The sequence below is a fragment of the Salvelinus namaycush genome, chromosome 40 (genome assembly GCF_016432855.1).
Source record: "Salvelinus namaycush isolate Seneca chromosome 40, SaNama_1.0, whole genome shotgun sequence".
Lineage (NCBI taxonomy): Eukaryota > Metazoa > Chordata > Actinopteri > Salmoniformes > Salmonidae > Salvelinus > Salvelinus namaycush.
The window spans coordinates 13,172,688-13,196,022 of NC_052346.1; the positions used below are offsets into that span (position 1 = coordinate 13,172,688).

The following is a 23,335-nucleotide window of genomic DNA, read 5'->3' on the forward strand; positions in this document are numbered from 1 at the left end:
AGTGTACGTGCTGGGAAATAGTCATTGCAACATGGAATATTTTTTGCATGAACCAAGACGCAGACTAGTATGCACAGAACCTGTCACTGCATGTCATTTATTTTGCAGTATCAGCATGTTACAAGCATCCCCATCAAAATACACACACTCCGCCAGCACATACACTCTTGTTCAACACGCACATGAACACCCATCAATTAAGACACATTTGAACACAAACGGAATCTGTTGTCTTGTTTTATTGAGTGTATTGTTGACCCATTTTGTGGTTGCAGTACATGCGTTTCCATGAAAATGGTTGTCAGGCCTGGGCCCAGTTGCATAAAACGTATAATTTCCCCTTGCCTAAGGGAATTGGAGTGTTACATAGTCCCTCGAACAATTTCCTTAGGTAAGGGCATACTTAAATGGGTTTTATGGTAGTTTGAAGGCATGTACTGTATGGCAGATATTGTCTGGGTACCATGGAGACAACCTGATTCACTGACAGTCTCAAGAGATTGCGTTTTTTGGGAGGAAGATTAAACTAGAACTTCTACATTCAATACAGGATAAAGAAATGGATTCAGAAGATAAAACATTTATTTTAGTAACTTTTTTCTCAACTTCTATTAATTTCTAGCACGTCAAGCTAATTTAAGAGTAGGTAGCTTATTTGCCAGCTAGCTGTGTAGCCATGGATTGTCCACCTTCCATTGTTAAGCTAAGTAGCAAGCTAGCTAGTTTATGTTTTCCTTTTGTAACGAAAGCAATATTCACCTCCACAAATATGAATGTGGCCAGGGGTGTCAGAAGACTGATTTATATCTTCCTCTTATTCACAATGTGGCTGCAATGTCTGGTGGGCAAAGATATTGATTTAATATAATAGTGTATGGGTAGGTGCGATAATCAGGGTCCCAAGCTAAAAGTCACGTAGGTGGTTTCTGGTCAGGCACGGTCAGAGATGCCTACTTTACTTAAAATAATACTAATGGTCCCTCCATGTTTCTGATCAGTCCTGACTAGGGCCCAGAGTTTTTCCTGACAAAATATCCTGACCAGAAAACACTTTAGGACCTGGTCAGGACCTCAACGGTTACAGTGTGCACTGGATTTTCATCCTACCATGCATAGAATTAATCAATCATTCTAATTCTATCTTCCCATTCATAATACCAGGGAGAGGGGAGAAAAATCAGCAGACACTGTGGCCCTCGAGGACAAATTGAGACGGGACACAAGAACCCTGTGTTATTGTACTGGTCGCATTGGTCCCATCACTTCTTCGCCGCCTTGGGTGCATTGGGTGTGTTGAATTTGAAAAATATAATGTCTCCGTCCTCCACGATGTAGGTCCTGCCCAGCTGCCTGTACTTCCCAGCAGCCTATGGGACAAATCAAACCAGAAAAACTTTATACAAAGTAATTTAGCAAGTTAAGTTAATGTCACAAGTACAGTGAAATGCCTTTCTTGCTAACTCTAAACCCAACAATGCAGTGATCAATATCAATGTAGTACTAAAAAATAAGGTAGAACACACAAATAAAAATAAGAACACAAGAAAGTAAGAAGCTATATACATGGTCAGTTCCAATACCATACTTACAATGTGCAGGGAAATTGGAGCGATACAGGTAAATATGTATATGGGTAAGGTGACTAGGCATCAGGATGTATGATAGAGTAGCAGCAGCGTAAATTAATATTATATTTGAGTGTGTATAGAGTCAGTATAAAAATGTGTGTGAATGTTGTGTGCTGGAGTGTCCTGTGAGTGTGCATAGGAATAAATACAAGGGCGCCTACTTCACGACTACGCATGTGTGTGGACCATTAAGTGCTTAGTGACTTGGAACTTGAAGCTCTCGACCCGCTCCACTGCAGCCCTGTCGATGTGGATGGTGGCGTGCTTGCGCTCGAGTCAGAATAACATTGGTTGTTGATGAAGAGGCACACCTCTCCCCCAATCAATTTTCCTGAATCTACTGTCCTGTCCACTCTGTGAATGGAGAATTCATCGAGTTGGATAGCCATGGGGAGTATCTTGTCCAAAAAGCAATGTTTCAGAAAAGTAGAGAATATTGCAGTTACAAGAGTCTCGCTGGTAGCAAATCCATGATCTAAGGTCATTAATTTTATTATCAAGTGACTGTACATTGGCCAGCAGAATAGAGGGAAGAGGTGGCCGCTTTTCCCTTCGCCTTAATCTCACCAGGATTCCCCCTCTGTAAAGCCGACATTTCCTCTTGGATACCCGGAAAATTGAGGCGGAATTACATTAAGAGCCCACAGCAGATGAGTCGAAGTTGAAGCCAGAATTGGGCTAAGTAACTGCTGATATGATGTTCAAAAGTTATTGTCGGTTATAAGAAATGACAACGGATACACTTCGTGAAAATAAAGGAAAAATAAACGCCCCAAAAAACTTTTGACAAGTACTTATGGCATGCCATCACACACCCATGACAGTAAATCTCTCAGCCTCAGACAAGTACACACACACACCTTGACAGCATTCTCGGTACCCTCTTCTTTGAAGTCCTGGAACTTCATGACTTCTGCCATGATGAAACCTTTCTCAAAGTCAGTGTGAATCTTCCCTGCCGCCTGGGGCGCCTTGCTGCCTTTCTGTAAGACAGAGAGGAGTAATACATAACGCTTTGATAGTCACACCCACACCTCATTGTGGGAGAGAGATAACCAAACTGTGTGTCTCTTACCCTGACAGTCCACGCTCTAACCTCGTCTGGTCCCGCTGTGAAGAAATATTCCAACTGCAGAGCTGCATAGCCCGTCTTAATGATCTTAGTCAGTACACTGCAATACACACACATGTACAGTTATTAAGTTAACCGCTTGCAATATCATAAAATGTGTTCATTGTGTGTTTGATCTGTCCCTGTGTGTACCTCTGAGTCTTCGCCTCCTCACAGTATTTGTCCTTCTCCTCGTCGGTCATGTCCTGTAGTTTGGCCTCAAGACCTCCACTCACTGGTATGACCATAGCTCCTGGGTCATGGGCATCGACCCACTCCTTAATCTTAATTAGCCTGGGAGAGAATGTATATTTAAGAGAAAACAATCCTATGTATTTACATAGAGAAAAGATCCTCTACATTAGAAAAACAAAGTTGATTTTTGATTGAAGTTGCTCTTTAATAAACCAAACATTATCAGGGTTTTTTGCGCATACAAAACTGTCAGTGTTTATTCTGCACAAAATGCCACAATCACAAAATAAACCCCTGCTGCAAGCAAAGTTCAGACCCTCAAAAAGTAGCAGTTCAGCTCCTCAGATAATGGTTGCCAGGCATCACAACCCAAATAACGTAAGATTTAGAAAGCAGGAAATAAGGAATTAAGAAAGAGAACCCACTGACCACTTGTTCTTTTTCCTGATGTAGTCCTTCTCTGAGAGGTTGACCAGGTAGATCATGGGCTTGGACGTGAGGAACAGGTATTTGTTCAGCACATCGATCTGCATAAACACACACACACTGGGTTAGATGTGTGTGCTGGTATACAGGCCCATGCAACTAATGGTACTCTGCTCCCTCTCTTTTGTGAGCACACACACATAGTCGTACCTCCTTCTCGTTCCAGTCATTGTAGAAGCGGACATGTTTCTTCTCCTCCGAAATCCAGTTCTTTACCTTCAACATGATGTCCTGAGTGAGGGATGAGGGAAGAAGGGAATGAAAGGAGAGAACATGAGTAAACAAATGCTGAATTCTGATTTTATCTGTGGCCCCTTCTCCCTCGGCACGCCTGTGGGTCTCAAACAATCTATGAGAGGGCATGGAAAAGTGTTTCAAGCGCTTGAATCAAGCCCACATACACAACTTCAGACCTCAGTCTCAGACCCAATAGGGCACTCATCAACCACCCCACACACACTCTACTCACGTATTCAGGTTTGAGTTTCTTGTCTCCTCCTCTGACAGCGGTCTTCTCCAACTTATCTATGATTGGTCCAAGAGACTCCTCATCCTTCAGCCGTAGCTCCTCATGGATTATCTCAATGTCCCTCACTGGGTCCACATTACCCTCCACATGGATGATGTCCTCATCCTCAAATGCACCTACACACACAGAAACACACAATTATGTCCAGGTTACGTAATGGTGCTAGACGTCACAAAGCTGCTAAAATAGGAATGGAGTATACTGTTGTTGTTCATGCACATCTGAACTGTGCTAGCATCGAGTAGGTTTGAGTGCCCCATTGATTAGAATGGAAGCATCCCATGCTTGCGGATTTAATGCGAAATGTACACCAGGATTACAGTGTGTGTTTGGGTGTATGTGTGTGCGTTTCTGTGAGTGTGTGTTAAACTCACGTGTCATGTGGAAGATGCCGTCGCAGGCACTAATGTGAGACAGGAAGGCATTGCCCAGACCTTGTCCAGCGTGAGCTCCTTTCACCAGCCCAGCTATGTCCACCACATTCAGAAACGCTGGGACTTTACTGTCCAATGAGACAGAGAAGTTACACACACACAAACTTGATGTACAGAGCGTTTACTCATACACACATTTCCAAGGCTTGTGGAAGGTGCAGAAGTAGTTGTAACGTTCTACATGAATGGGCACTCTGCTCACAAACACAACCCTACCTGAGGGGCTTGTGGAAGGTGCAGAGGTAGTCATAGCGTTCGTCAGGGATGGGTACTCTGCTCTCGTTGGGGTCGATGGTGCAGAAGGGAAAATTCTCTGCTGCGGCCTGGCTCTTGGTCAGCACATTGAAGAATGTTGACTTCCTGTAGACAAAAATTACGAGACAAAGTTTGTCACTATTCTACAGCCCAAGACATCTGCATGGTAAGGTCTACTGAACAACAAAAGCAGATACATTTGTCTAATTTGCACTGTAGTGACCACAGTTGCTGGAAAGCCAGAACAGCACAGGTTGGGTTGGCCCTAGGGTTGCAAAGGGCCGGAAACTTTCCTGTAAATTTCCGGAATTTTTCCGGAAATTGTCCATGGGAAGTTAAGCCTGGGAATTTTGAGAATTTTAACTACATCATCTCCACCCCTCAACCAGTATTCTACAAGAGCACAGACACAAGGGACAACAGACCCACCGGTCTCTACATTGCAGATGAGCTAAAGGCAGTCAATGACCTTGGACCACAGAAGGTATTTGCACTGGTGACAGACAATGCTGCGAACATGAAGGCTGCTTGGTCTAAAGTGGAGGAGTCCTACCCTCACATCACACCCATTAGCTGTGCTGCTCATGCATTGAATCTGCTCCTCAAGGACATCATGGCACTGAAAACAATGGATACACTCTACAGGAGAGCCAAGGAAATTATTAGGTATGTGAAGGGTCATCAGGTTAAAGCAGCAATCTACCTCACCAAGAAAAGTGAGAAGAATAAGAGCACCACATTGAAGCTGCCCAGCAACACCCGTTGGGGGTGGTGTTGTCATCATGTTTGACAGTCTTCTAGAGGGGAAGGAGTCTCTCCAAGAAATGGCCACATCACAGTCTGCCTATATGGACAGCCCCATCAAGAGGATACTCCTGGATGATGTATTTTGGGAGAGAGTGGTAAGCAGCCTGAAACTCCTGAAACCTATAGCAGTAGCCATTCCACGGATTGAGGGAGACGATGCCATCCTGTCTGATGTTCAGACTCTGCTTGCAGATGTAAGAGAAGAAATCCATACTGCCCTGCCCACTTCACTGTTGCTCCAAGCAGAGGAAACTGCAGATCTGAAATACATCAAAAAGCATGAAGACTTCTGCCAAGTATGCTGGCAAGAGCCCCCTGTCTGGTGCAGAGATGAACAAGGCCTATGGTGTCATCACTACCGTTTCTCGCCACCTTGGCATGGATGAGAGCAAGGTTATTGGCAGTCTGGCGAAGTACACTTTCAAGCAAGGGCTTTGGGATGGAGATACTATATGGCAGTCGTGTCAACATTTCTCATCAGCCACCTGGTGGAAGGGACTTTGTGGATCTGAGGCTCTTTCCCCTGTCCCCTGTTGCCGCCATCATCCTCCAAATCCCACCAACATCAGCCACCTCAGAGTGCAAATGGTCCTTGTTTGGGAACACACACACCAAATCAGCTGGGCTAGATCATCTGGACCGTCTCTTTCTCAAAATTATCCCCCGCAATTGTTGCAAACCCTATTACTAACCTGTTCAACTTCTCTTTCGTATCGTCTGAGATCCCCAAAGATTGGAAAGCTGCCGCGGTCATCCCCCTCTTCAAAGGGGGAGACACCCTAGACCCAAACTGTTACAGACCTATATCTATCCTACCCTGCCTTTCTAAGGTCTTCGAAAGCCAAGTTAACAAACAGATCACCGACCATTTCGAATCCCATCGTACCTTCTCCGCTACGCAATCTGGTTTCCGAGCTGGTTATGGGTGCACCTCAGCCACGCTCAAGGTCGTAAACGATATCATAACCGCCATCGATAAAAGACAATACTGTGCAGCCGTATTCATCAACCTGGCCAAGGCTTTCGACTCGGTCAATCACCACATTCTTATCAGCAGACTCAACAGCCTTGGTTTCTCAAATGACTGCCTCGCCTGGTTCACCAACTACTTCTCAGACAGAGTTCAGTGTGTCAAATCGGAGGGCCTGTTGTCCGGATCTCTGGCAGTCTGAGGGTGCCACAGGGTTCAAATCTTGGGCTGACTCTTCTCTGTAAACATCAATGATGTCGCTCTTGCTGCTGGTGATTCTCTGATCCACCTCTACGCAGACGACACCATTTTGTATACTTCTGGCCCTTCTTTGGACACTGTTAACTAACCTCCAGACGAGCTTCAATGCCATACAACTCTCCTTCCGTGGCCTCCAACTGCTCCTAAATGCAAGTAAAACTAAATGCATGCTCTTCAACCGATCGCTGCCCACACCTGCCCGCACGTCCAGCATCACTACTCTGGACGGTTCTGACTTAAGTATTTGTAGTTGTCCACATCTTCTAGGTGTCTGGTTAGACTGTAAATTCTCCTTCCAGACTCACATTAAGCATCTCCGATCCAAAATAAAATCTAGAAATCGGCTTCCTATTTCGCAACAAAGCATCTTTCACTCATGCTGCCAAACATACCCTCGTAAAACTGACTATCCTACCGATCCTTGACTTCGGCGATGTCATTTACAAAATAGCCTCCAACACTCAACTCAGCAAATTGGATGCAGTCTATCACAGTGCCATCCGTTTTGTCACCAAAGCCCCATATACTACCCACCACTGCGACCTGTATGCTCTCGTTGGCTGGCCCTCGCTTCAGGTTCGTCGCCAAACCCACTGGCTCCAGTATCATCTGTAAGTCTTTGCTGGGTAAAGCCACGCCTTATCTCAGCTCATTGGTCACCATAGCATCACCCACCTGTAGCATGCGCTCCAGCAGGTATATTTCACTGGTTACCCCTAAAGCCAATTCCTCCTTCGGCCACCTTTCCTTCCAGTTCTCTGCTGCCAATGACTGGAACGAACTGCAAAAATCACTGAAGCTGGAGACTCATATCTCCCTCACTAGCTTTAAGCACCAGCTGTCAGAGCAACTCTCAGATCACTGCACCTGTACATAGCCCATCCAACTACCTCATCCCCATACTGTTATTTATTTTGCTCCTTTGCACCCCATTATCTCTACTTGCACATTCATCTTCAGCACATCTATCACTCCAGTGTTTAATTGCTAAATAGTAATTATTTTGCCACTATGGCCTATTTATTGCCTTACCTCCTTACTTAATTTGCACACACTGTATATAGACTTTTCTATTGTGTTATTGACTGTACGTTTGTTTATTCCATGTGTAACTCTGTGTTGTTGTGTCGCACTGCTTTGCTTTATCTTGGCCAGGTCGCAGTTGTAAATGAGAACTTGTTCTCAACTGGCCTACCTGGTTAAATAAAAGGAAAAAAATTAAAAGCACGCAACAGGCCAACAGACCAATACAAGGGTTGAAAAATTGGTGGCCATCCAGGCAAATTTGAGGCTTTTTGAGCCTGACAACGAGCCAACCTCAACAAGGTTGGAAAGTGACAGTGAAGATGAGGCCTCAGAGTCTGGTGTTCAAGAGGTGGACATTGAGGAGGTCCAGGGAGAAGACATGGAAGCCTGAGAGGAAGACGACCAAAGCTTTAGTTTCTAGACTATCATTTTACAGACGCATGTTGAAAATGGTTTTGGGAGATGCGATGGATCATTGGGGATAATTCAATATTCCCTTTCTTTTGTTGTTCAGTGAAATCATCCCATGTGAAGAGTCAACTCAATTAATTAAAGTTCAATTCATAACTAAATAGTTATTTTTTTATTTCTATTGGAAGGATTTTATCATTTGCAATTATGTCTACTTATGATAAGGTAAAACGTTTATGTTTCTGTCTCCATATGATATGGTAAATATATCCAATGCAAAAAACATCTACATTTAAATGGTATTAATATTAATTTGCATACATTTCCATTAATTCCCCTACTTAGTCCCCTCATGTATTCCCTGTTCACCCACGACTGCGTGGCCAAACACGACTCCAACACCATCATTAAGTTTGCTGACGACACAACAGTGGTAGGCCTGATCACCGACAACGGCCTATAGGGAGGAGGTCAGAGAACTGGCAGTGTGGTGCCAGGACAACAAACTCTCCCTAAATGTGAGCAAGACAAAGGAGCTGATCGTGGACTACAGGAAAAGGTGGGCGGGTTGAGAGTTAAGTTCCTTGGTGGCCACATCACCAACGAACTACCATGGTCCAAACATACCAAGACAGTCGTGAAGAGGGCACCACAAAACCTTTTCCCCCTCAGGAGACTGAAAAGATTTGTCATGGGTCCCCAGATCCTCACAAGGTTCTACAGCTGCACCATCGAGAGCATCCTGACCGGTTGCATCACCGCCTGGTATGGCAACTGCTCGGCATCTGACAGTAAGGTGCTACAGAGGGTAGTATGAATGGCCCAGTACATCTCTGGGGCCAAGCTTCCTGCCATCCAGGACCTATATAATAGGCAGGGTCAGGGGAAAGCACAGAAAATTGTCAGAGACTCCAGTCACCCAAGTTATAGACTGTTTTTTTTGCTACCGCACGGCAAGCGGTACCGGAATGCCAAGTCAAGGACCAAAAGGCTCCTCAACAGCTACTCGCTGTTTGTTTGTTACCTATGCATAGTCACTTTGCCCCAACCGACATGTACAGATTACTTCAACTAGCCTGTACCCCCGCACACTGACTCGGTGCCCCCTGTATATAGCCGGTGTCCCCTGTATGTAGCCTCGTTATTGTAATTCTTATTGTGTTACTTTTATTATAACTTTTTTTTTTGTCTACTTGGTAAATATTTTCTTCTTGAACTGCACTGTTGGTTAAGGGCTTGTAAGTAAGTAGTTCACGGTAAAGTCTACACTTGTTGTATTCGGCACATGTGGCAAATATAGTTTGATTTGATATTCCCACAGAAAGTCTCCATCTCTGAATATTCCCCAAAATGTGCAATCCTAGTTGGCCCTATAGTGTGAATCATGATAATGATTCTCCAACGCCCTACCTTTACAACTATGGGAAACTAAATTGTAGTCATGTCCATACCCAACATTCGGCAATCCCACAATCCCAATCTTCAAAGAAGTCCCGAAACGTCCAATCAGCGGTGGTTGTTTTGGTCCTTCTCCCTTCTTTGGAGGCATCTGCAACAAAACATTTAGAAATAGAATTAAACACTTCATGCTCTTGAACCAAACAACTAAATTATGGGACATGCTTAATATCAACATTACATTTTTACATGGCTGACAACTCTATCAGACTCAGCTCTCACACCCCAGGGGTCAATTTCGGAAACCGTGTGCATATTGTTCCCTTTTACTCCGACAACGACATGTCACTAGTTTTTGTACGGATTACAATGGTTTACTACACTACCAAGGCTGGGTTTGCAATGCCACACAGTTGCCTTGAATTAGACCCCATCGTGTGTAGTTGCGTCTGGAATACTTCTGGCAAAGAATACAGACAGCAATCTATACCCTGCGATGACTTGTCACATAGCTACCTAGCTAACAGTCATTTATCTCGGATAACTTCCCGGTTTCATATCGCTGGCTCAACGCCTACTAGCTACTCAAGTTGACACAAACGACAACCTAATTTGAAAAGACAGACGTGCCAGTTGGCACAGCTAACCAACTGCATAGCTAGAAGACAGCTAACTAGCAAACAGGCTAAAACACATGTGGAGAAGCTAGCTAGCTAGCTAGCTAGTAAGGAACGGTCCCATTCATTCTGCTTGTCAGCATGCTACCTAGCCAACTAGCTAGCTATGTCAAGTAACGTTATTGTTTATTAAAATAAAACGAAACATATCGCAAGGACGAAATATAACCAAATATGTCTTTAGCGAGCTATATGTTCATATCACCTTGATTTCGGTCTATTTTTGGTCGGCTATCTACGAAACTAGATTTGGTTGGAATTTGTTCACACTGCTCCACATCCAGCGAAACTAGAAAAGGGTCGTCACTAGTTACCACAGCCACGAAGTCATAACCCCTCCTAATTCTTCAATTAATTTCCTTAAAATGTGATTTTCAACCTAACCTTAGCACTAACCTTATCAGTGTGGTTAACCTTATGCCTAAACTTAAATTAAGACCAAAAATACATTTTTTGTTTTCATTATTTTTTTACAATATGGCCAATTTTGACTTTGTGGCTGTGCTATATAGTGAAACCCTAGAAAAGAGACAGCATATCGGAAGTGTTTTGTGTCTCAGCATTCTCATTGGACGAAACCCTAACACGTAAAACGAAAAATGGAGAGAAACGTCTGCACGTTTGCAGTATGAGGTAATTGATTCAACATCGATCAGCCCGCGCGGTGGCGGTAATGCAATGTAATATTGGATGCCAATCTCCGTTAAACCCCAACGAAGAAGAAGATCAGCCCGAGCGGTTTCCACCATTGACACCTAAACGAGGCCAGATATACCTAATCTATTTCACTTGCTTTGGCAACGTAAACATGTTTCCCATGCCAATAAAGCCCTTTGAATTGAATTGATCCTTTTGAGGAGATGGGGAAATGGAGTGAATGGCGCTAGCTCAGAAACCCAACATTCGCTTAGCAACCGCTTGACGTAGCATGACAACGTGAACGCGATTGGTCAACAGTCTGCTGGGTGGGGCGTTAAACGTTCCCCCATTAATTGACCAATGGCATTCCTATCTTTTCCTTTCTCTAATATTAAATTAAATTCTAAAGGCTTTATTGGCATAGGAAACAAATGTTTACATTGCCAAAGCAATGGTGCTGAAAGTAGGCAAATTCGAGTGGGCATAATTCATCTACTTCATCTAATTCATCTTCACCTCTACAGGATCGGTGGGTCCCCCGCGGGACGGTTGAGCTAACATAGGCTAATGCGATTAGCATGAGATTGTAAGTAACAAGAACATTTTCCAGGACATAGACATATCTGATATCTAACTGCACTGTCCAATTTACAGTAGCTATTACAGTGAAATAATACCATGCTATTGTTTGAGGAGAGTGCACAGTTATGAACTTGAAAATGTATTAATAAACCAAATTTGGCACATTTGGGCAGTCTTGATACAACATTTTGAACAGAAATGCAATGGTTAATTCGATCAGTCTAAAACTTTGCATATACACTGCTGCCATCTACTGGCCAGAATCTAAATTGCACCTGGGCTGGACTAATACATTTTGGCCTTTCTCTTGCATTTCAAAGATGATGGTACAAAACAAACGCATGTTTTTTTCTTTGTATTATCTTTTACCAGATCTAATGTGTTATATTATCGTACATTTTTTTCACATTTCCACAAACTTCTAAGTGCTTCCTTTCAAATGGTATCAAGAATATGCATATCCTTGCTTCAGGTCCTGAGCTACAGGCAATCTTTTTAGGCGAAAATTTAAAAAAAGGGGAGGTCCTTAACAGTCTTCATTTTAATTAAACTTTACTAATAACAAGAGGGCTTTGTGTTGAAGCTTATTTCTTCCTATTTAAGAAATAAGAGGTAGGTTTACCTGTTTAACAGACGAAATTAGGCTATAGGCTGCTATATCCATAGATTTGTAGGTCAATTCCTCCACCCACCATGCTTCCTTTAAATAACAGCCCACTGACACAGAGGTAGGCTAAATTAAAACAAAGACTCGAATTGAGGGGGTATGAAAGGGTATGCCATAGGCCTACCTTATATTAATGAAAACGTCAAAGCACAGGCCTACCCTTTGTTAGCTTAAGATTGAAGAAAATACAATGGATCCGATTATTTACAGTGATCTGTGACAGCACTTTGGTCCTCAATGCTTTATGTAAAATACACAGGAAAGACGTGACTCCGATGCATATGGAAATATAATTGTTATGTACCAGAGACATTCAAAGGCTGAGTTATAGCCTTCTATAGTCACAAAAAATACTTTGATTGGGAAGTGATCAATTGATTAAGCTATTTACTTTCTGTACAATAGCAGATGTTTAAACCCAGACAGCTTTAAGGAAACACTTGTGACCTTATCTCGTTGGGTTACGCCACGGAAGAAAAGTAGCCAGCAGTTAAAGTTTACATCTTTCTGCGTAGATATGACTACCGTTCCACCCCGGACAGAGTAGACCTAACTTTTGAAAGTACCATGCTCAGATGCCCAATGACGTCTCAGATTGCAAATAATTCAAACAGGGACAGTTTTGTTGCAAATACTGATTTGTCATTGGAAAAATACGATGAATACATATGCCCATCTCTCTGTCCATTCTTACCTTGTTATTTCTGTAATTTGTGTGGTATTAAAAAAAATATTCTGCTAATATGTAAAAATGAAGTACAATTGCATGAAATGTTTATAAACTCAGCAAAAAAAAGAAACGTCCTCCAATTGTCAACTGCGTTTATTTTCAGAAAACTTAACATGCGTAAATATTTGTGTGAACATAACAAGATTCAACAACTGAGACATAAACTGAACAAGTTCCACAGACATGTGACTAACAGAAATTGAATAATGTCCCTGAACAAAGGGGGGGGGGGGTCAAAATCAAAAGTAACAGTCAGTATCTGGTGTGGCCACCAGCTGCATTAAGTACTGCAGTGCATCTCCTCCTCATGGACTGCACCAGATTTGCCAGTTCTTGCTGTGAGATGTTACCCCACTCTTCCACCAAGGCACCTGCAAGTTCCCAGACATTTCTGGGGGGAATGGCCCTAGCCCTCACCCTCCGATCCAACAGGTCACAGACATGCTCAATAGGATTGAGATCCGGGCTATTCGCTGGCCATGGCAGAACACTGACATTCCTGTCTTGCAGGAAATCATGCACAGAACGAGCAGTATGGCTGGTGACATTGTCATGCTGGAGGGTCATGTCAGGATGAGCCTGGAGGAAGGGTACCACATGAGGGAGGAGGATGTCTTCCCTGTAAGGCACAGCATTGAGATTGCCTGCAGTGACAACAAGCTCAGTCCGTTGATGCTGTGACACACCGCCCCAGACCATGACGGAACCTCCACCTCCAAATCGATCCCGCTTCAGAGTACAGACCTCGGTGTAACGTTCATTCCTTCGACGATAAATGAGAATCCGACCATCACCCCTGGTGAGACAAAATCGTCAGAGAACAGCACTTTTGCCAGTCCCGTCTGGTCCAGCGACGGTGGGTTTGTGCCCATAGGCGACGTTGTTGCCGGTGATGTCTGGTGAGGACCTGCCTTACAACAGACCTACAAGCCCTCAGTCCAGCCTCTCTCAGCCTATTGCGGACAGTCTGAGCACTGATGGAGGGATTGTGCGTTCCTGGTGTAACTCGGGCAGTTGTTGTTGCCATCCTGTACCTGTCCCGCATGTGTGATGTTCAGATGTACCGATCCTGTGCAGGTGTTGTTACACGTGGTCTACCACTGCAAGGACGATCAGCTGTCTGTCCTGTCTCCCTGTAGCGCTGTCTTAGGCATCTCAGTAGGGACATTGTAATTTATTGCCCTGGCCACATCTGCAGTCCTCAGGCCTCCTTGCAGCATGCCTAAGGCACGTTCACACAGATGAGCGGGGACCCTGGGCATCTTTCTTTGGATGTTTTTCAGAGTCAGTAGAAAGGCCTCTTTAGTGTCCTAAGTTTTCATAACTGTGACCTTAATTGCCTACTGTCTGTAAGCTGTTAGTATCTTAACGACCGTTCCACAGGTGCATGTTCATTCATTGTTTATGGTTCATTGAACAAGCATGGGAAACAGTGTTAAAACCCTTTACAATGAAGATCTGTGAAGTTATTTGGATTTTTACGAATTCTCTTTGAAAGACAGGGTCCTGAAAAAGGGACGTTTCTTTTTTAGCTGAGTTTAAAAGGCTATTTTTTCCTCAGCCCATCAAATACAATAACAGATTAATTCCACCCCTACTCTTGTCCACGGTAGTCTGCGAACTCACAACCTTCTGGCCTGCAGCCCTTTGCACTATCAATATTCCTGTGTTGCCATATAATGCTTGCAAGACAAAGAACAGTTTCTAAAACTGCATATTCAAGGCTCTGGTCTGTCCAAGAAGTGAGGGTAAACGGTAGACATGTTCTCTGCTATCCACTTTGTTTTAATTATTATTTGGGGTATAGGGGAGGGTCAGGGAGGGTTTAGGTAAAATATATTTTGCCGAAGGGAGGGCCAGCCATTTTCCATGTAATTCTTATTATAAATAACGTTCACTCCCGTAGACAGCTCTGAAAGCGTTATCAAAATACATTTGTTACTGACCAAATATGGAGTTGCTCAGAAAAACTCTTAAAATTTACTCCCGTTACGGCCATAACTATGAGTTTACACAAATATTAACATCTTAGCTTTTATTTCAGGACTTTGACTGTGGGAAATCACCTTTCCAGTCAGTCTATTGTGTATATTGAAGTGGGATGGTGCCCCCAATACAATTCTGAATTCAAATACATCCCCAGTGTGATTTCAACAGATTTTGAGTTGCTTTTGTCAAAATTACCTAATAATTTTCTTTTGTTTAATTTATATAACATTCAAACCTTGTTTTGTGGGTATCACTGAGTCGGCTGATACCCCATTTCATGGGTACACAATTCGTAGCTCAGGCTGTACAGTGCGATATGAATGCCCAATACACAATAGACTGACTGGGATGATGATTTCCCACAGTCAATGTCCTGTAATAAGAGGTAGGACGCTAATATGTGGAAACTCTACATAGTTGTGTTCTGTGGGTGTCACTGAGTAGGCTGATACCCCATTTCATAGGTGCACATTACATACCTTAGGGTGCACAGTGCATATATTATATGTATGCCCCCAAAGCAATTCTGAATTCAAATACATTGAAATACAGCAATTTCACCTCATTCAAATGAACCAATTAAATGTGTTTTGAGAATTTATATAACATTTCAACCTTGCTTAGCATTATGTTGTCCAATTGTGGCATGTTTTCAAAATGTTTATCAGTTTGCATCAGTTTCAATGAGGGACTGATATTTTGAAAACGAACCGCGGATGACACTATTGTTGCTCGCGCTAATGTTGCTCACGACACACACGTGGAGAGAGGAATAGCTAACCAGACAGCGGATAGACGTGCAGCAGCAAGGATCTTGTGAGATAAGCTTTTTATTTTTATTTCACTTTGAATATAAATCTAACCAAAAGCTTAAATTACTACCAGCAAAACTATTGCGTATAGATTAGCATAGCAGACTTCGGTGGTTTGCAGCCTCTGGTTTTACCCGAACCCCTTCTGTTGTCATTCAAAACACGTCAGAGAAAATGGCGGAACTTGAAAAAGATGGAGGACTGCCCCAACCAATGCAGGATAACCGAGATGAATAGGAGCCGGGCAATTCCATGGTAACAGAATGACGCGGAGACTCCTATTGTTCACTTTAAAGGTATGCCAAACAATAACCATTGATTGCAAAGGTAAACAAACCATACAGCTCTATGCACAAGGCCTACTTTTAATAATACCCAGAAAATGGTACAAAAACACATTTACTCGAACAGTGCAGATGTAAATGTTAGTAACAGAATGATGGTAAAATCTCCCTGCGTTTTTTTGTGACAGCATTTTCCAAAAACTGAAATATCTACTCCAAAGTAAGATTCAAAGAGGTCTGCAGAAATACTGCGTGTTTTTGAACTACAGTAAGTGAAGTGGATTAACACCCAGTAACATAATGATATCATGGCTGCTGAATAGACACAAAGGTAGACAAATGTAATATCATCCTTTGCATGTTTGGGTATTATTTTACAGACGGGCTATTATTCTAATGAGCTCGCAAACAAAAGGACATTTGGTTGGTCTGGACCAAATCAATCAATTGTATTTTATAAAGTGCTTTAAAAAAAAATCTGTACCAATCATAGACATCTATGTTTCACAAGTTTGGACATCAAAGTATAGCACAGAAGAGTAAAATACAGTACATTTTAAATGTACTCTACTCTAGTGTACGCTACTGTACTTAATTATTGTAGAGTACCATACTGTACTGTCCTATACTCTACTTTTCTTTACTGTACTGTGCTGTCCAAACTTGTGAAACAGAAGTCTATGATTGGTTCAGATTTGGACTGACCAAATTTAACTACTTTTCAAATGTCCATGGATGTCCGGTGTTGGAAGGTGCTCAGTGGGTGAGAGGGCTGGTTACAGTCATTTGAAAGAAAGGGGGTTCATGGGTAGGTGTAATTAAGAGCCGGGAGCAGTGACATTAACTAGAGAGAGAAGAGAGAGGGAGGGGTTGTCCAGATTCTCTCACACTTGCTTTGACCACCAGGTGACAGAAAGAGAAAGTAAACAGTTATGAGTTGAACATAACAGTATGCCAGTGGAAGGGAGGACAGTTTGTGACTACTATGAATTCCCATTGTAGCTAATTCAGTTGCAGTCATTCTGTTACAGATTTAAAAAAAATGTCATTCTTTCACTGATTTGGCAACATATTGATGCACTTTAACACTTAATTAATTGTAGATGTGGGTTTTTGGTAACAAAATGCCAAGACACTAAGCAATACTTCTTAAACTTACAGAAGGGAAATAGTTTCTGCAAGTCTAAATGTTAATATTAGTTGGCAGGGGTCTTTACTTCAACATTGTTGAAATGTTGAAAAACAAATGATAGTCCCACTAAGCGCAAACCAGATGGGATGGCGTATCGCTGCAGAATGCTGTTGTAGCCATGCTGATTAAGTGTGCCTTGAATTCTAAATAAATCACAGTGTCGCTAGCAAAGTACCATCACACCACCTCCTCAATGCTTCACGGTTGGAACCACACATGCGGAGATCATCCGTTCACCTACTCTGTGTCTCACAAAGACACGGCAGTTGGAAACAAAAATCTCAAATTTAGACTCATCAGACCAAAGGACAGATTTCCACCGGTCTAATGTCCATTGCTCATGTTTCTTGGCCCAAGCAAGTCTCTTCTTATTGGTGTCCGTTAGTAGTGGTTTCTTTGCAGCAATTTGACCATGAAGGCCTGATTCACACAGTCTCCTCTAAACAGTTGATGTTGAGATGTCTGTTACTTGAACTCTGAAGCATTTATTTGGGCTGCAATTTCTGAGGCTGGTAATTCTAATTAACTTATCCTCTGCAGTAGAGGTAACTGGGTCTTCCTTTCCTGTGGCGGTCCTCATGAGAGCCAGTTTCATCATAGCGCTTGATGGTTTTTGCGACTGCACTAGAAGAAACTTTCAAAGTTCTTAACATTTTCTGGATTGACTGACCATCATGTCTTAAAGTAATGATGGACTGTCGTTAATCTTTGCTTATTTGAGCTGTTCTTGCCATAATATGGACATGGTCTTTTAACAAATAGGGCTGTCTTCTGTATACCAACCCTACCTTGTCACAACACAACTGATTTACTCAAACGCATTAAGAAGGAAGGAAATTCCACAAATTAACTTTGAACAAGGCACACCTGTTAATTGAAATGCATTCCAGGTGACTACCGCATGAAGCTGGTTGAGAGAATACCAAGAGTGTGCAAAGCTGTCAAGGCAAAGGGTGGCTACTTTGAAGAATCTAAAATATATTTTGATTTGTTTAACATTATTTTGGTTACTACATGATTCCATATGTGTTATTTCAAGGTTTTGATGTCTTCACTATTATTCTACGATGTAGAAAATAGTAAAAATAAAGAAAAACCCTTGAATGAGTAGGTGTGTCCAAACTTTTGACTGGTGCTGTATTTCTAATACCTTTTAAGACTTGTTCGGCTAGATGTTTTCTGTGCAGTATGTCATCACGCACTGATTTGTATCTGCAACAAGTCCATTTGGTGGAAACATACCACTGATGAGGAAATGCGCATAGTTTTTTCATGCGGATTCTAGAATATTCACATTAAAATCTGTCGCCAATTGGAATAGAAACCTAGCTACTGTCACATTTCCTAGAAATAGCATAAATTATCAAATTGAATTGGTGTCGGTGCATATTTACCTCCACGACTTTACTCTTTTTTTGGGACCAGAAATCATAAGCCTTGGCTTATTCAAAATGTTAGGATGGAACAAATGGTTGAAAAATGTAAAAAACAAAACTGTTTGAAAAAGCACCAAATTTGATGTGCTCCCATGAACTTCACATGCCAGTGATCATGGGGCTTTTTACATGGAAATGTCCACTACTAATACTACTGTCAATGAACCTTCTCTAGCCTAGATCAATAGCCTATGCTATCAATATGCTATATCATGGGGATCTGTAGACCTAATGACAAATCATCATTATCATGTTGATACTGCTAGGTATTTCAAATTATTAGACCTAGCTACTACTGTAAAGATGTGAAGACCCTAAGTTATTTGTTTAGCTATTTATTGTATATGGTATCTATTCTAATTTGGAATTTAACCATAATGAAAAGTAGGCTGTATTATCACAAAAGGAATGTTTTAGAGAACAGAGACGATAGGCCTACTAGTAATTATGCAACTTTAAATGTTTTTCCAGGAAGAGGAGATGGACACCTCAGAAGACCTGCAAGATGACAACCTGATCAAGCAGGAACACTTCCACAGTTCTAATAATGAACAACAAGATGGACATTTGGCAGTTAGGAGGAATGTAATATTAGAACGAACTAAATTCAACCAAAGACAACAGGAAGCAGGAGAGACAGCTGATGATTTTATCACTGCACTTCATTGTTTGTCAGAACATTGTGGTTATGGAGCTCTCCTCAGTGAGATGATAAGAGACCGACTAGTCGCAGGCTTACATGACAGAAGATTGTCCAAGCAATTACAAATGGACCCAGAAATAACACTGGATAAAGCTGTCACACGCATTCGTCAAACTGAACTTGTGAAAAAGCAACAGGACCTGCCAGAGTATACCTTCAAAGTTTCAAGCAACACTGCAAATATAAACAGTGTCCTGTCACATAGCAAACAGCAATGCCCAGCCAATTCCCAGTGCCAATTAGAGAAGAAGAATCAAAACTCAGAAAGACCACAACAACCCCAAACAACGCAGGAGAATGGAGAGGAGCCCCTAGATACTGATGTCTTCAGTCCTGGAGGAGAAAAGCCTCACTACTGTGCCTGCTGCGGTAGGAGCTTTCAAAAAGTGAGGGATCTTATTAGACACCAGCGAACACATACTGGAGAGAAGCCTCATAACTGCTCTGATTGCAACAGAAGTTTTGCTCGATTAGATAATCTCAAGTCACACCAAAAATTACACGCGAAAGACAAACATCATTTTCACTCCACTAAATGTGTGGAAAGCTTTGTCCTATTGGAGAAGCTTAAAAAACACCAGCTGGAGAATACCTTCAAAGCTACCAGCAGTGCAGCAAATGTAGACAGTGTGCCTGAACTTGGGAAAAATCAGCACCGAGAAAGACAACTGCCCCAAACAACTCAGGAGAACAGAGAGAAGCCTCATGATACTTCCGATGACCCTATTGTGAGTTTTAATGGAGGTGAGAGGCGTCACCATTGCTCCGACTGTGGGAAGAGCTTTACACGAGTTTATCATCTTAAAAGACACCAACGAACACATACGGGAGAGAAGCCTCATCGCTGCTCTGATTGTGGCAAAAGTTATTCCCAGTCGTATGATCTGAAAATACACCACCAGCGAAAGCATATGAAAGGGAAATACTTCCACTGCAATCATTGTGAAGAACATTTCTCCAAACCAGAAGATCTGAACAGACACATGCATGTACATGCTGGAGAAAAGCCATACCTTTGCCCAGACTGTGGGAAGAGATTCCAGTTGTTAAATGCATTTGAAATGCACCAACAAAAACATACTTTGGGGCTTCTTGAGTGCTCTTATTGTGGTAAAAGTTTTTCTAAAGTGGATAAACTTAAACTACACCAGCGAACACATACGGGAGAGAAACATTTTCACTGCCCTGACTGTGGGAAAAGTTTTACCCGCTCAGATCTTCTGAAAAGTCACCAGAGGACACATAAGAAAGAGGGTGATTGTCCTTACTGTGATAAAAGCTTTTCTGAACCGGGAGAACTAAAAATACACATGGAAGTACATAGTCAAGAAAGGCCTCACCTTTGCCCCGACTGTGGGAAGAGATTCAAACTGTTATGGTCGTTGAAAAAGCACCAGCGAAAACACACAGAGAAGATCTCACCAAGGGAAAAGCGTCACCACTGTTCCGACTGCGATAAGAGTTTTACTCGCGGATATCATCTTAAAAGACATCGGGAAACACACACAGGAGAAAAGCCTCACCACTGCTCTAATTGTGACAAAAGCTTTGCAGGAAAGGAGAGGCTTAAACAACATCAACTAACACACAAGGAAAAGAAACGTTACCGCTGTTCAAGGTGTGATAAAAGATTTCCTGACATGGCAAATCTACGATCTCACCTTCCAGTACATTCCGTAGAACTGGCACTCCACTGTTCTGACTGTGGAAAGTGTTTCTTAAACAAGGCAAAGTTTGAAAGACACCAAAAAATACACACTGGAAGTAGAAAAATACCATTCCTCTGCACTGACTGCGGGGAGGGTTTTACAAATTTGCGACAGTTGGAAGACCACCAGCGAACACACACTGGAGAGAAACCGTACTACTGCATTGATTGCGGGAAGAGTTTTGCACATGAAAAAACATTTAAGTGTCACAAGCAAGCACACAAGTTCAAACTCTCTGGAGAAAGAGCAGCCTATCCTTGCTCGGAATGTGGAAATACTTTTTCTCGTTCATGTGATGTGATGAGCCATTTGAGAAGGGTGCATAATAAAGAGAGACCTTTCCAGTGCTCCTGCTGTGGAAAAAGATTTTTCCAAAAGAACTCACTCACAATACACATGAGAATTCACACTGGAGAGAAACCATACCACTGCTCAGACTGTGGACAAAGCTTCTCCCAAATGAACGACAGAAAACGCCACCAGAAGAGGCAACACTCTGGAGAGGAGACTTGATCTCTATACTACAGTGTGGAAGGCACAGTCAGAGACACTCAATAAGAAAGGACTACAACAGAAACACACAAATACAATATTGTAACAGTATCACCATCTTTATTCCAGGTTTATATTTGTCATATCCTTGAAATAATCTTGTATCAACAGTCAAGTTTATTTCACAAATGACTGCTGTTTTTTTGTTTGGTTATCTCGTCACTCTCCTAGTTTCTACCCTGCATAAATGGTATTTGTTAATCCTCCCCTGCACCTAAAGCATCCCATAAGGCCAGACAACCTAATAGTTAAGGCTATTTCAAATAACAAAAAGTGTAGTTAATATATGGACTTGTCTATTAGAATAAAAGTCTCACTGGACAATTAATATTAGGGATGTGATCATCACAGTATAGAAATAATTTACATGCCAAGATTATGGTATAATTTTGGAAATCCACAACAAAAAAAACTATCTTTCAGCATTCAGACTCATACACATTTGCCTCAAGTTATTAGATATCCACGTTATTGAGATTGTAACATCATGGCATGTAATCCTCATTTCTTACTTCTGAAAGTGCGATCAGAAGATTTGCGTTAGCTACTGACACAGTTGTGCTTTTTGAAGTGTCTTGAATCAGAAAAGCCTTTTCCACATTTCTTGCAGGAGTATGGCCTGACTCCTGTGTGCACTTGCATGTGGGTTTTGACATGATTGGCTTGTCTGAATCGTGTCCCACAGACATCACAGCTGAAAGGCTTCTCTCCCGTGTGGACTCGCTCATGTCTTTTGAGATTACCGATAAATCCAAAAGTCTTCCCACAATCACTGCACTTGTGTGGTTTCTCACCTGTATGGATCAGCTCATGTATCTTAAGAGATTGTTTTGTAATAAATCTCTTTCCACAACAACCACAAGCATTGGGCTTCTCTCCAGTGTGTAATTTCTGGTGATAGTCAAAAGTAACTTTATGGAGAAAAGTCTTTCCGCATGTGGAACAAGTGTATATGTTTTCTCCTGTGTGAATTCTTCCATGTGTTTTCAGAGAACTGATGGAGCTGAAGCCCTTCAAACATATCTCACAGCTGAAGGGTTTTGGTTGATCGGTTTGTTTTTGTTGGTTGGCCTTGTTCTTTCTAGTTCTTGAGTGCCCCTCTCCATCAGCCACGTGTGATAGCTTGTGAATTCTCAGTTGATAATTGTAAAGATAAGTCTTTCCACAAACGTCACACATAAATGGTTTTAATGCCCCATGAACTAGCATGTGAGCTTTTAAGTTGGTGGACTGAATGAATGTCTTTCCACACGCCTCACATGTGTGCGGCCTCTTCTTCGTGTGAATTCGATGGTGTCTCGTAAGGTTCTCCTTAAAGATGAAAGTAGCTTCACATATTTCACATCTAAATGGCTTCTCCCCTGTGTGAACTACCTGGTGCTCCTGCAATTCGACAGGACGCCAGAAGGTCTTGTAACAGTGGGAGCATGGGTGTGGGCGTTCTGTACGTTCAGATCTAATATGCGTTTTCAGGTTTTGAGATATACTGAAATTCTTTCCACATGTAGTACAGCTGTATGGTTTTTCACCTGTGTGAACTCGCTGGTGTACGTCAAGCATGTACTTTGAGGCGAAACCTCGTCCACAAGTGAGGCAGGTGAACGGTTTCACCTCTGCATGAACAAACTCATGTAATTTCAGATTTGTCTTACTACTGAATTTCTTTCCGCAAACTTTGCAACTGAAAGGTTTCTCTTTTGAGTGAGTTTGCATGTGATGAGTCAGGATACAGTTCAGGCGGAAGGTTTTCGCACAAATGTCACACTTATAGGGCCCCTTCGGTTTATTGTGAACTGCTATATGGCGTTTCAACAGACAGTTCGCGTGGAAGGTCTTCTCACATATGTCACAC

The 23,335-nt window shown here is 42.2% G+C and overlaps 2 protein-coding genes across 2 annotated transcripts; one reads left to right on the forward strand and one right to left on the reverse strand.

Moving 5' to 3' along the window:
• Positions 1 to 221: 221 nt before the first annotated feature.
• Positions 222 to 10,496, reverse strand: LOC120033547 (obg-like ATPase 1). Its single transcript, XM_038979943.1, has 11 exons — positions 10,394 to 10,496; positions 9,565 to 9,662; positions 4,600 to 4,743; positions 4,324 to 4,451; positions 3,890 to 4,065; positions 3,571 to 3,651; positions 3,364 to 3,461; positions 2,893 to 3,033; positions 2,704 to 2,800; positions 2,489 to 2,611; positions 222 to 1,367 (listed from the first exon to the last, which is right to left on the reverse strand). Exons 2-11 carry the CDS (start codon positions 9,660 to 9,662, stop codon positions 1,260 to 1,262), a joined length of 1,194 nt encoding a protein of 397 aa, XP_038835871.1. The 5' UTR covers positions 10,394 to 10,496; the 3' UTR covers positions 222 to 1,259.
• A 5,080-nt stretch (positions 10,497 to 15,576) lies between these two features.
• Positions 15,577 to 22,833, forward strand: LOC120033527 (oocyte zinc finger protein XlCOF6-like). The gene is made up of 2 exons (XM_038979910.1): positions 15,577 to 15,903; positions 18,991 to 22,833. Exons 1-2 carry the CDS (start codon positions 15,871 to 15,873, stop codon positions 21,442 to 21,444), a joined length of 2,487 nt encoding a protein of 828 aa, XP_038835838.1. The 5' UTR covers positions 15,577 to 15,870; the 3' UTR covers positions 21,445 to 22,833.
• Positions 22,834 to 23,335: the final 502 nt, after the last annotated feature.

What these genes read in the sequence shown, in the direction of transcription:
- LOC120033547 (XM_038979943.1), bottom strand. Translation starts at nt 9,662, where the DNA reads ATGCCTCCAAAGAAGGGAGAAGGACCAAAACAACCACCGCTGATTGGA. An exon ending in GTGGGATTGCCGAATGTTGG is followed by an intron (nt 4,744 to 9,564) that starts GTATGGACATGA and finishes TTTTGTCTACAG; the next exon opens with GAAGTCAACATTCTTCAATG. An exon ending in ACCTTCCACAAGCCCCTCAG is followed by an intron (nt 4,452 to 4,599) that starts GTAGGGTTGTGT and finishes CTCATTGGACAG; the next exon opens with TAAAGTCCCAGCGTTTCTGA.
- LOC120033527 (XM_038979910.1), top strand. Translation starts at nt 15,871, where the DNA reads ATGACGCGGAGACTCCTATTGTTCACTTTAAAG. An exon ending in TCCTATTGTTCACTTTAAAG is followed by an intron (nt 15,904 to 18,990) that starts GTATGCCAAACA and finishes ATGTTTTTCCAG; the next exon opens with GAAGAGGAGATGGACACCTC.